The 11,330-nt window shown below is 57.9% G+C and overlaps 1 protein-coding gene across 1 annotated transcript in view; it reads right to left on the bottom strand.

Annotated features, from left to right (window-relative positions):
• Window positions 1–455, bottom strand: part of MGAT3 (beta-1,4-mannosyl-glycoprotein 4-beta-N-acetylglucosaminyltransferase) — a 1,870-nt gene extending 1,415 nt beyond the window's left edge. The window contains 1 exon segment of the mRNA XM_024761608.1: window positions 1–455. This exon segment is cut by the window's left edge and continues 1 nt beyond it. Within this exon segment, the coding sequence (XP_024617376.1) occupies window positions 1–455 (455 nt within the window).
• Between the last annotated feature and the right edge of the window lie 10,875 nt (window positions 456–11,330).

Raw genomic sequence — 11,330 nt, 5'->3', positions numbered from 1 at the left:
AGCTGCCGGCCCGGGCCTCGCGCCGACGCGCCTTCGCCCGCCTCTGCCTTCTCCTCTGGCCGCCCTGATGGCGGCTTCTCCAGCGTCTTGGTACCTGGCTTGAAGCAGACGCCCCCGGCTTTGGTGCGGAGGAAGTACTCGGTGGTGTCCTCGGGCAGCACGAAGTCCATCCGGTGGATTTCCTCCGTGGCCTTGCTTGGCGACAGCGGCTGGAGCAGGGGCGAGTGGGAATAGAGCGGGGTACGCAGCAGGTCGGGGCTGCCCGGCTCGGGGCTGGCCTGGGGCGTGACCGGGGCATTGTTCCAGAAGAAGCTGGACACCAGGTTAGGGCTGAGGGAGGCCAGTTCTCGGGGGAAGGTGACATAGGACAGGGTCTTAAAGAAGTGCAGAAAGGAAATGAGGCACAGACCGGCCATACAGAACATGAGAAAGAGCTTGTAGCGTCTCATCTTCATCCTGCAGGAAACAGGGAGACAGCAGATGGGTCAGGGGTCTGCAGACCCGGGCAAGGGGAGCCTGAGGCTCTTCTCCTAAGGGAGGGAATGGGGAGGGCTTTGTTGCCACCGTGTTTGTGCATGTCCTGACCAGCGCCTGGTGACCCTGCAGGAAGTCACCTCCAGGCGACTCCTCTAGAAGTCAAGCCTGCGAGTCCAACTCACTGCACCAAGGACCCCTGGAAGCCCCAGCATCAAGGAAACCCCACCAGGCTCAGGACCCCTCCACTCCCACAACCTCTCCCCTCCAAGACCACCAGGTCACCACACATACCCCTGGCAACCTGCCCACCCCACCCTGACTGTACCAGCTGCATTGTTAGGCTTTGCTCCAGGAACAAGATGCATCCTGGGAAAAGCGCAACCCTGCAGTGCAGAACCTGCCCCAGGGGGCTTCCAGGCCCCAAGGGAGGGGGAGAGTGGGTCGCAGGCTGCGGAGGTGGGGTCCCTTCCCTGCACCACCCACGGTGCTTTCTCGTTCTATCTGTCCATCTCTCTGTCTCTTTATCTATATTTTCTGTGGCTATATTTACAAACCTTTTTCACTGAAAAAATTCCCAGATCTCAAGGGAACACTTCTAATTCTAACATATTTAAAGAACAAAATTAAGTAAAAGTCCCCCTTCATTACCCCATGCCAGGCAGTAGATTGATATCCAGCCATAAGCAGTTCATGTGTTTGAGGTGTATCACCGGTCTTACATGCAATTTTTCTGTTCTCAGTTTTTTATAATTATTATCATACTTGGTTGGGATGACCTACAGAGTCACAGGAGGGGCTGGGACAGAAAGCGGCCTTTGGCACCTGGTGTTTTCATGTCCCCTTCCATAGATCCCTGTGTAGGGGACGCTGTCCCTTCCCTTAAAATGTTCCTTTCTGTGGCTTCCCCTTAACGTCTTTGGTTCTTCCTCTGGGTCATTTGGGTGCCTTGCTGCCATACCCTCCCCTCCATATCCTAACCTAAGCAAGGCTCCTCACCATTCTGAAGCTCAGTTTCTACATCTGTGAAATGGGCACGGAGTTCCTGCTGTACAGCAGGTGCTCAATAAACTTTCGCTTCTTTCAAAGCTCGAGGCTGGAAGACTCCAACATAAATTTTCTCTAAGCTACATGGTCATAAGGCACAAAATCATGAAATGTTGGACCCAGGACAAAACTTTAAGGACCACCTCCACCAACCCTTTCATTCTGTGGGGGAGGCCCTCCTTCCCCGGCCTCACCTTGGTGAGGAGTCCTGAGTATGCTAGTGAGAAGCAGTCGAGTCGCCGATCCCGCTGGCCAGGGCGGTACTTGTGCTCTCAGGACCCAGATGTCCCCCCTCCTCCAGTTTAAATGCTGACGCCCTGGAGCCTGCCATCGGGGGGCCGGCACAGCTGACTATAGGAGGCAGGACAATCGGGGGTGAGGGCCTGACCTCTGCTAAATGTCAGCTGCCCCAGGGGCAGAGGGGGGACAGGTCTCCACTGGGAGGCAGGAGGGAGGGCTGCTCCTTGGCAACGTTTTGAAGTGTGTCTTCCAGGTTCCCCTCCCCACCATGGGTTCCAGCCTTGCTCTGGCAAAGCGAGACCAGGCAGGCCAGGCCAGCAGGGCGAGTGGAGGGGCAAAGGGCTGAGGCCCAACAGAGGCAGGCGGATAGGAGGTCTTGCTGGGGTAGGGACTAGGTACAAGGCGACACTGCAGAAGCCTCCAGAGTGACCCACCCGAGGGCTTGTAGGACCTGGCAAGGCAGCCCTGATCCTTCTGGCGGATTATTTGTCCCCACTTGGGGCGTGTCTCTGTGGGGCACCCCAATCCCAGCCCTTGCTGGACTGAACTGGCCGTGAGCTGTGAAGGGCAAGGCCGGGGCTGCCGCTCAGACTAAATTCCCTGGCAGCAGTGAACAAAGGCCTTAGGAAGGTCAGTGAAACTCAAGGAGGCAAGTGAATGCCCTGCTTAGAGCAAAGGGGCCCCTACAGCCCTGCTGAGGTCACACTGACCCAGCTGCCCCTTGGCTCCCTGGTCAGGTTGGCTTTCAGGATCTAGTTACACCTGGCCAGCTGTGCGCTTCAGAGGACAGACTCACCGGTGCTTGGGATCCCCCTCTTAATCACTGGGGTCTTCAGGGTGAGGCCGTTTGATAAGGCCCCAGCCTGGCTTGCTGCCAAGAATCATGGAACCGAGTGTGTCTCCCTCATCGCTCGGGCTGCTAGGAGGCTCACAGACACACGGTGGTTGGCCCAGAGCAAGTCAGTGCGTCACAGGCCAAGTTTTCCAGGACACCTTCACACACAGCTGCCTGTGTTTTTTAAACTTACTCTTCTTGGCCCGATCCCTTTTTATCTTATCTTCAAGTATTTTGATAAGTGCTTCAGATACATTTTTTAGACTGAATGGCATATTAATAGGAAAACAAATAAATAAATAAGCATTGGCACCCGGGGTCTCATGTAAGTCTCACCACCCCTGGGAGACTGAGGACTGTGAACGCCCCATTTTTACAGGTGGGGAAATTGAGACTCAGAAAGATGATGAGACTTTCCCCAAAAAACCTTAAGAAGGTGACTGAACAGGACCTGAACATAAGTCCTGTGCCTGAGCCAGCCTCTCCCTCCTGACAGCTGAGACCATAGCCCTCCCTGGAGCAGCTGGCCTGGCTGTGGGCTAAAGCCATGGAACCAAATTTGGCCCCAGCTCCAGCATTTCTACCTCTGTTATAAAGCTTCATCCGGAACCACCAGGTGTAATGATAAAGCTGATGATTGCTGACCCTTACAGGCCAGCCACTGTCCTGAGCACATTACACGCATGTTCTCACTGGATCCCCCAACACGCGGCAGGTACCCTTGTCCTCTCCATTATACAGACGAGGAGACCGAGGCCAGAGAGATGGTATAACTTGTTCAGTGACACACAATTAGTAAGGGTCAGACTCAATTCTGTGGGGTCAATAATGGGATTTCATCCAGTGGTAAAGCTGTCCTGGGTCCCTTCCATCTGCCAAGATCAACCCCAGTGGGGTGATAAGGGTCCCACGGACAGTCCACCAGTGACCAGGGAACACAACCCAGTGGATGGAACAGCCACAATTGCATTTGACCCACACGACCCCCCGCGGGGTGTCACCCAACCTGTCTCCTCCATTCACTCAGCGACTACTTACTGAGAGCCCACTGGGTGCCAGGTGCTGTGCTGGCCCTGGGAGCACAGGGGACGCGGGTGACAAGAACCCCCGCCCCGTGGAGCGGGCACAGGCGTGCGCAGGGCAAGGGACCGCTGCCAATCATATGGTATGTTACAAAGAGTCGTGCTCTGGAGAAAATTGAAACAGGGTAAAGGACAGGAGGGGGCAGGTGCAGTGGTCATCAGGTGGCCAGGGAGGGCCTCACGGAGAAGAGTGAGGCCAGAGGACGAGGGTGCAGGGGCAGCAGGCTCCGGGCAACAGGACAGCCAGCACCCAGGACAGCGTCTGCCGCCCACGAGCGAGGAAACACACGGAGGGCAGAGCGGAGGGAGGTGGACAGGCTGGATCACACGGGGCCCGGGGCCGCGGCCGGAAGTGCGGCTTTCACGGGAGGATTCTGAGCGGCGCCTCCAGCCTGAACAGCCTCACTTGGGCTGCTTGGCCGACAGCAGACTGTTGCCTCGAGGGCAAAGCAGGGAGAGTGGCAAGGAGGACACAGGACCTGCAGGATGGACCAGCTTTGGACTGGGGCGGAGGCCACCCCTCAACAGCCACCATGGAGATGGGCAATGGCGGAGCTGGGGCTGGAGGCAGCTCTCTCTGCAGGGTCCTCTCTCTAAGCACTGCCCTGCCCACTTCAAATGAGACACCAAATCGGAGAGACCAATCCACAGCCCCACCCCTGCCCCTTTCCCAGCGCTCGCCATGCTCAGCCCATCTCCGCGGATGTCTGTCTCCCCAGCTGGACACGAGCCCCCGAGGCAGGGGCCTCCAGAGCCGCCTCCACGTGCACAGCCACTCGCGCGCGCACAGACTCTGGAATCAGACTGCCCAGCTCCAGTCCCGACCCTGCCATTTCCTATCTGTGTGGCCTGGAGCAGGTGAGTAACATTCCTCCTTTGGCTCATCTAGAAAATGAGGGTCGAATAATAATCCATGCAGAGAGCCTAGCACATAGTAAGAGCCCAATAAGCTTCAGCTCTTCTTATCATTAGTGGTATTCTCCCGCCTGGAAGAAGAGTAGAGAGGGACTTCAGGCGGGGGGTCGCAGCTGGTGCAAAGGCTCGGAGCCGAGCCCCTGGCAGGGCCTGGGCCCTGGCAGGTGCTGCCTTGTTTAAGAGCAGCAAGGAGCAGAGTGGGAGCCCAAGTGGAGCCCGGACAGAACCTGAGCCTGACGGGGGGTGGGCTGGGAAACGAGTGACCCGTGTCCTGGGGCTCCAAGGAAAGGAGGGAAGAACTGTGAGGGTCTCTGGGAGCCTCCCTAGAAGAGCCCACACACACATACACACGCTCCGTGAGTTGCTCCCAGCCCCAGGGGCCTGGGTTTCCGGTGTGAAGGGGATGGGGGATGGGCCAGGTGCTTCCTGGTAGCTAGATAATCATGGATGCCGGAGGCTGACCCAGACCCAGGATAGTGGCAGGACCAGCCCACCCTGGGCCTCCTCTTTCTGTACTGACTTGCAGCCGTGCCCGTGCCCAGAAGGTTCTAGCTGGGCAGATTTTCTTCCTTCCCTCCCGCTTCCCACTTCTCCCTTCTCCTTGTGGCCTCTTTCCTTGGGCTCTGCTTGATACGATTATGAGGTGAGACGGAGCAGGTGAGCCTCACCCCATGACCCAGTCACTACCTTGGGGTCTGGGCTCAGGCTGAGTCCAGTGGGGGCTCCTGGCCAGAGAGAAGACAGGTGCTCCCTGGAGGCCACAGGCTGTGACTTCGGGGCTAGCCAGGTGGGCAGCAGCCTCCCGGGTACAGACGCACCCTGACAGCTGTCACCGGGTGACAGGAATCTCCTGTGGAGCTCTCCGTGGTCCTGAGCTCACATGCGCTGACCAGGGTCCTAGCTCTGCCCTGGGATGCCTTTGGCCAGCGTCACCCTGGCCCCTGCCAGCCTCCCCTGTGGTTCAGCAGCTTCCGTCCTAATGGCCACTTCCCCTGTCTGCCACCCTCTGGCCCCCTTCCCCACCTGCCTTACAACACCCTGGTGACAGCTGTGATCCCTGGGTCCTCAGCTCTGGGAGATCCGCAGGGCACTCAACTCCTCCAACTGGGAGAACGGGCCAGCAGGGAACAGGTCCGACACCTAGTAGGTGCTCAGGGTGCTCCTGGAATATCCATGGGGGAATCCTGGAGGTCGCACAGCCCACCCTCAGTCTCCACTCCTGGCAGGAATTGGCCCATCTACAACCCCCAACCTAAAAGTACCTTCAGATGGACCCTCACCACCACCCATCTGCTTCAAAGGGCGTCTTGACTCTGAGCTGAAGGCTGACTTCCACCCAGTCCCAGTTCTGCCCCATGTTACCAAAGGGCTCTGCCAGTTCCGTGTGCCAGGCCTTCCTCCTGGCCAGCTCTGCTAAAGGACTGGGCCAACTGGGGGGCTGCTTACTACTGACTGGCCCCCACCACCCTGCAGGGCATTCTCAGTGACTCATCTGGCTTTCAGAACCAAGGCCAGAACTGGGAAATCTGGAGCCCCATGGAGGGTCCAGACTCCTCTCCCAAGGTTTGAAGGACCCTGGAAAAAGAGTATTGCCCAAACGTTCACCCTAGGCCAGTGTCCCTGCCAAGTGCCCATCTGGCCTCTGCTTGTCCAATCCTTAGTACAGCCCATCCCAGGACATTTGCGCTGCTAGAAATCGTTCTTCCTATTGGCCTAAATCAGCCTCCCTGGAACTTCCGCTACCACTTCTGGGTTCTTCCTTGGAGTTAAGCAGAAGCAATCAGCGTCTCAGGGATCAGAAGACGGCAACCACCACCTGACTCTGAAACTAAATAACGGTCTTTCCAACGTGAGGTTCCATAATCCCACACGGAGAAGACAGGCAGAGGAGGTGGCTACAGAATATGATAGATTCCAGAGTTCTGGCAAGATGGGAGAAACAGCTGACGCTGTGTTTATTCCTTCGTCTCTCCTTGTTTTATTCATTCCCTTGGTTCATATCCATCAGGCAGGCTCCACAAAAAACAAGCCTACACCAGCACATCATCCAGGCTGCTAGCGGACATTTACCAAGAACCTGCTGTGAGCCAGGCACTGCCGATGCAAGGGCTGGAGAGAAATCAGGGGCACATTCATGGGGCCAACCCTGAAGGAAGGTATATGTGTGTCTCCATTTTGCAGATGAGGAAATGGAGGCTTCAAGAAGCCTTAGCTTCAAGAAGCTAAGCTGGGGCTTAGCTGGTGGCGCAGTTTTTGAGAATCCGCCTGCCAATGCAGGGGACATGGGTTTGAGTCCTAGTCCGGGAAGATCCCACATGCCATGGAGCAACTAAGCCCGTGTGCCACAACTACTGAGCCTGCACTCTAGAGGCCGCGAGCCATGACTACTGAAGCCCGTGCACCTAGAGCCCGTGCTCCGCAACAAGAGAAGCCACCGGAATGAGAAGCCCACGTGCCGCAACGAAGAGTAGCCCCCGCTTGCCGCAACTAGAGAAAAGCCCGCACGCAGCAACGGAGACCCAACACAGCCATAAATAAATTAAATAAATAAATAAATAGAAGGCTAAGCTACTTGCTCAGCCAGCCAGGGCTTGTGGGAATGGAGCAGATGGAAACTGAGACTCCCCAAGCATCCTGCACCTGCCAACAGGTAGACCTGGAGCCCAGTGGGGCTGCAGATTTGGGAGTCTTGTCCCAGGCTAAGCATGAATGTCTTGGCCAAGGGAGGGTCTGGTGTATCATGACCCTCAGTCCCCAGGAATTCTGCTCCCCTGGCACTCCCTGGAGAGAGGGAATCGGCTCAAGGGGCCAGCCCCTGCCAAGAACTCCCTCTGCCCAGGTGACCAGAATGTGACACGGGCTGGGGGTGGGGCAGCTGCCGCTCTTCCCATCCACAGATAAGGACACCAAGGCCGAGAGAGGCGAGGCAGAGCCATACTGGGAGCCAGTTCTTGGACTAGCCGGACGGGGCACCCAGGCCACTTCCCTGGGCACAAGGGTCTGGGCCCCACTCTCTCTGCTGGCTCGGCTCCAGGGTGGGAGCCTGGCTGAAGGCTCAGTCCCATGCCCATGCTGAAGCCCACCCCCTCCCTGCTACTCCACAGCAAACTTCTGTGCACCCTAGCCCTCTCTCTCCTTCCTCCAAACCCCTCCCCACTCCACCTGACCCCAGCCCCTTCAGGTGCCTGAGGACTTTCCCACAGAGTGGCTAGCACGTGCCTGGGAAAGTTAGTCTCCAAGGCTGGGACCTGCCCTCGGCTCCCTGGGGCTTCCTCCCCTCTTCCCACCGGTCACTGGCCCACCCAGGACATCAGCCTCTGTCCCCAAAAGCCCATGGGCGGTGAAGATATAGAACATTTCCACCATCCCAGAATGTCCTATTGGACAGCACTGGAGGCTAAACAGATGAGTCATCCTCAGGCACCAGCCAGTGGGGCGTTTGTGTTCAGAAGCCTGCAGTGGCTCCCACCGTCCAGAACCGAAGTTCACAGCTGTTGTGACCCCGGTCTTGAAAGCTGCCTCCGCCTTGCCTTATTCACGTTAACTCGATGGTCACCACTAGCACGTGCTTAAACCTGTGCCAGCTGTCAGCTGGGGGTTTTACTTATACTTGACCCTCACAACCATCTTGGGAGGTAGGAATCATTGTCCCCATTTTACAGATGAGGAAACTGAGGCTCAGAGGGTAAATCAGCTTGTAGAGCATTCCTCCGCTCATCTGTGCAACCCCAGTGCTCTCCAGGGTCTGAGACCCACACAGCCTCCACTTTTAAAGGGGGCAGGGGAAGGTGACACTGGCCTGAGCCCCAGGCCACTGAAGGCTCTGAGTGGAGCGACCCCAACAGCCTGTGCCTCAGGGTGATCAATCTGTTTGCATCCAGAGCTGTCCAACAGCACAGTCTGCAGTGGTGGAAACGTCTAGGCCTGGGCTGTCCATGCACCATCCACTAGCCACGTGTGGCTACTGAGCCCTTGAAATTGACAGGAGAGACTGAGGAACTAATTAAAAATTTAATTTAATTTTCAGTTTTAATAGCCACATGTGCTAGTGGCTACTCCACTGGACCGCCCAGCATTAGACTGTGGAGGAGCTGAGGCGGGGAGGACACACGGCAGGACAGCCGTGGTGCTGAAGCGAGGGGGCAGTGGTGAGCTGGTGATGAGGTACCTGCTAAATACTAGGTGACTGAGGGAGGGAGCGGGAGGGATGCGGCCCCGGGGGCACTGGGGCCAGACATCCTGGGACCGAGCATGGGGGCTGGAGGCGGGACCTGGGGAGAGTCTGGGAAGGAAGAAGAGTAGAAGCAGAGCCGTGGAGGACAGGCAGGTGCAGGTGGTCAGTGCGAGGCCGGGACACACACTGCCCCAAGCCTGGGGGCGGGGCCTAGGCCTGGATCTGCACAGAGGCCACCTGAGGCAGTGTCCAGACCCTGCAGCCAGACAGCAGGGCTTCGCCATTTCCCTGCAGCAGTGTAATGGGGCTATAATGGCGTCCACGTCACAGGGCTGTGGTGAGCGGTCCGCGCATCTAAAGTGCCTGGAACAGGAAGTGTGCGTGAAACAACAGCTGGTGAGGGGCACACGGTGAATGTCTGTCACAGGAGGAGGGAGACCAAGGCCTCTGAGGTGGAAGCAGGGACTCCTGGGTGGCCTTGGGGACAAGGAGAGGGGCTAGACGCAGAGACATACAAACATCCCTGAGAACAGGTGTTCCCAAATCCGGCACCCCTCCAAGGTGCCCCGCCCTAAACCTAACCCTAACCCCCCCTCCGTGTGACCGGGCACCACCGGACTGCCTCCTCCAGCCCCTGCTTCTGCCCTGTCATGGCAAACCTCAGCAGCAACTGGGCTGGTCCCCTGCCTCTCCAGCCTCCGCTCCCACACTGAATTCTCCAAGCCAGGTGGGGCCCGCGCTCCCCACGCCCGGCCCGGGGCCCAGACAGACAGACGTTCAGTGAGTGTCCGGGACAAGCCAGAGCAAGGAGTGCTACGGCAGAATTTCAGGCACGGGGATCTGGGGGCGCTGGGCCAGGCTGGAGGGAAGCCACCCTGGGGCTGTGAGAGGGCCTTGCGGGCATATGAGGACCGAGGTCGGGCCGCCGGTGCTTCTGCCTTGTCTTGGGGTGGGTGGAGAGAGCAGACTGGCCCCGGGCGTGGAGCTGGGGGTGCAGCAGGAACAAGATGAGGGGATGAGGTCCTCACAGAGCTCAGTCCAGTGGAGGGACAGAGGACAAATGAGAGAACCGGCCAACAGAGGATGCCAGGCATCAGGGAGGGCCTCCCGAGGAGAGGACACTTCAGCCGAGACCCAAGGTCAAGAGGGAGCCACCGCGCAGAGTAGGGACAGCGGCCCAGGCATTGGGCCAAGGGCACAGAAGCCTGTGTGTCGGGAATCCCAGTGCAGCGGCAGCAAAGCGGGGCCCCAAGTCTTGTGAGGGGGTGTAGGGCCTCGAGGAGTGGCAAGGACACTCCCCACACTTCAGGGGCTCCTTAGGCAGAAGCCTGGGCACCCCATCTTGGTCAGCACCCTCTTGGGTCAGCAACCCTAAGGCTGCTGCGAAAGATTTTCAATCTAAAATAGAACCAGAAGATGTAAAATGGAGAGTCTCACGCATGTGCCCTCAGGGAGACAAAACTTAAAGACCAGGAGACTTGATTTCCTGTAAATGCCGGATTTCCAGAAAACTGATAGTGATGGGATTTTCTTGGATTGGAGGGTTGATCAGAGGTTGCCTCCTAAAACCCTTGGAAAGTTTTGCCAGAGGCAGAATGGAAGATGACCCAGGTCGAGTTGGTCTCACAAAGCGGACCAGATGAGCCTTGTTTGTTTTTTTTTGGTTTTTTTTTTTGTTTTTTTCTGCGGTACGCGGGCCTCTCACTGTTGTGGCCTCTCCCGTTGCGGAGCACAGGCTCCGGACGCGCAGGCTCAGCGGCCATGGCTCACGGGCCCAGCCGCTCTGCGGCATGTGGGATCCTCCCGGACCGGGGCACGAACCTGCGTCCCCTGCATCGGCAGGCGGACTCTCGGCCACTGCGCCACCAGGGAAGCCCTGAGCTTTGTTTGTGTGACTAGACTGATCCTGTCTGCTCAAGAAGCTTTTAAGGCTGGTCTCCTTTTGTTTCTGATTTTAACAAACCCTCACTGAACTCTCCCCTCTACAGTCCCTGCCCGTAAATACGACCTGCCCCCAACCCTCCACAGACTCGCACGTAGCTGGCTCCACTTTGCTTGTCCCAAACTGCAAGTCCTCACCTCTTTGAGCTGGCCTCAGTTTACCTCTTTACTGAGGTCAACACAGCTACACCCTCTAGCTGGGCAGGGCTGGAGAGCAGCAAGCCTGGAACATTCCTCCCAGGAGATGGCGCCTCCATCACCACCGCCTTCTTCAGGGCAGCTAGCACTTACTGAGTGCCGCGGGTGCCAGCCGCTGTGTGAGCTGGCCTTACTCCATTATCCTCAAGGCAACTGGGCAGGAGGAGAGGGGCACAGGGGCTGAGGGACCTGCCTGAGACTCAGCTGGCAGCAGCAGGACTCACACCCACACGCCACCGCTGTGGCTTCTCATTCAGGCTTTCCCGCACAAAGTCTAGGCTGCTGCCTTGAGCCTAGCCCGGGTCAAAGGCCCCTGCACGTCTGTCCCGGCCCCCAGCAGGAGCCCGTGGGCCTGCGTTTGTGGGTCACAGTCCTTCCTGGCTCTGGCATGCGCCCAGACCAGCCACCAGAGCCCCGTGCCCAG

The sequence above is a fragment of the Neophocaena asiaeorientalis genome, unplaced genomic scaffold (genome assembly GCF_003031525.2).
Source record: "Neophocaena asiaeorientalis asiaeorientalis breed wild unplaced genomic scaffold, Neophocaena_asiaeorientalis_V1.1 scaffold473, whole genome shotgun sequence".
In the NCBI taxonomy this organism is placed as follows: Eukaryota; Metazoa; Chordata; class Mammalia; order Artiodactyla; family Phocoenidae; genus Neophocaena; species Neophocaena asiaeorientalis.
The sequence above is the reverse complement of the archived record's forward strand: the minus strand, read 5'-3'. Positions and strand labels throughout refer to the sequence as shown.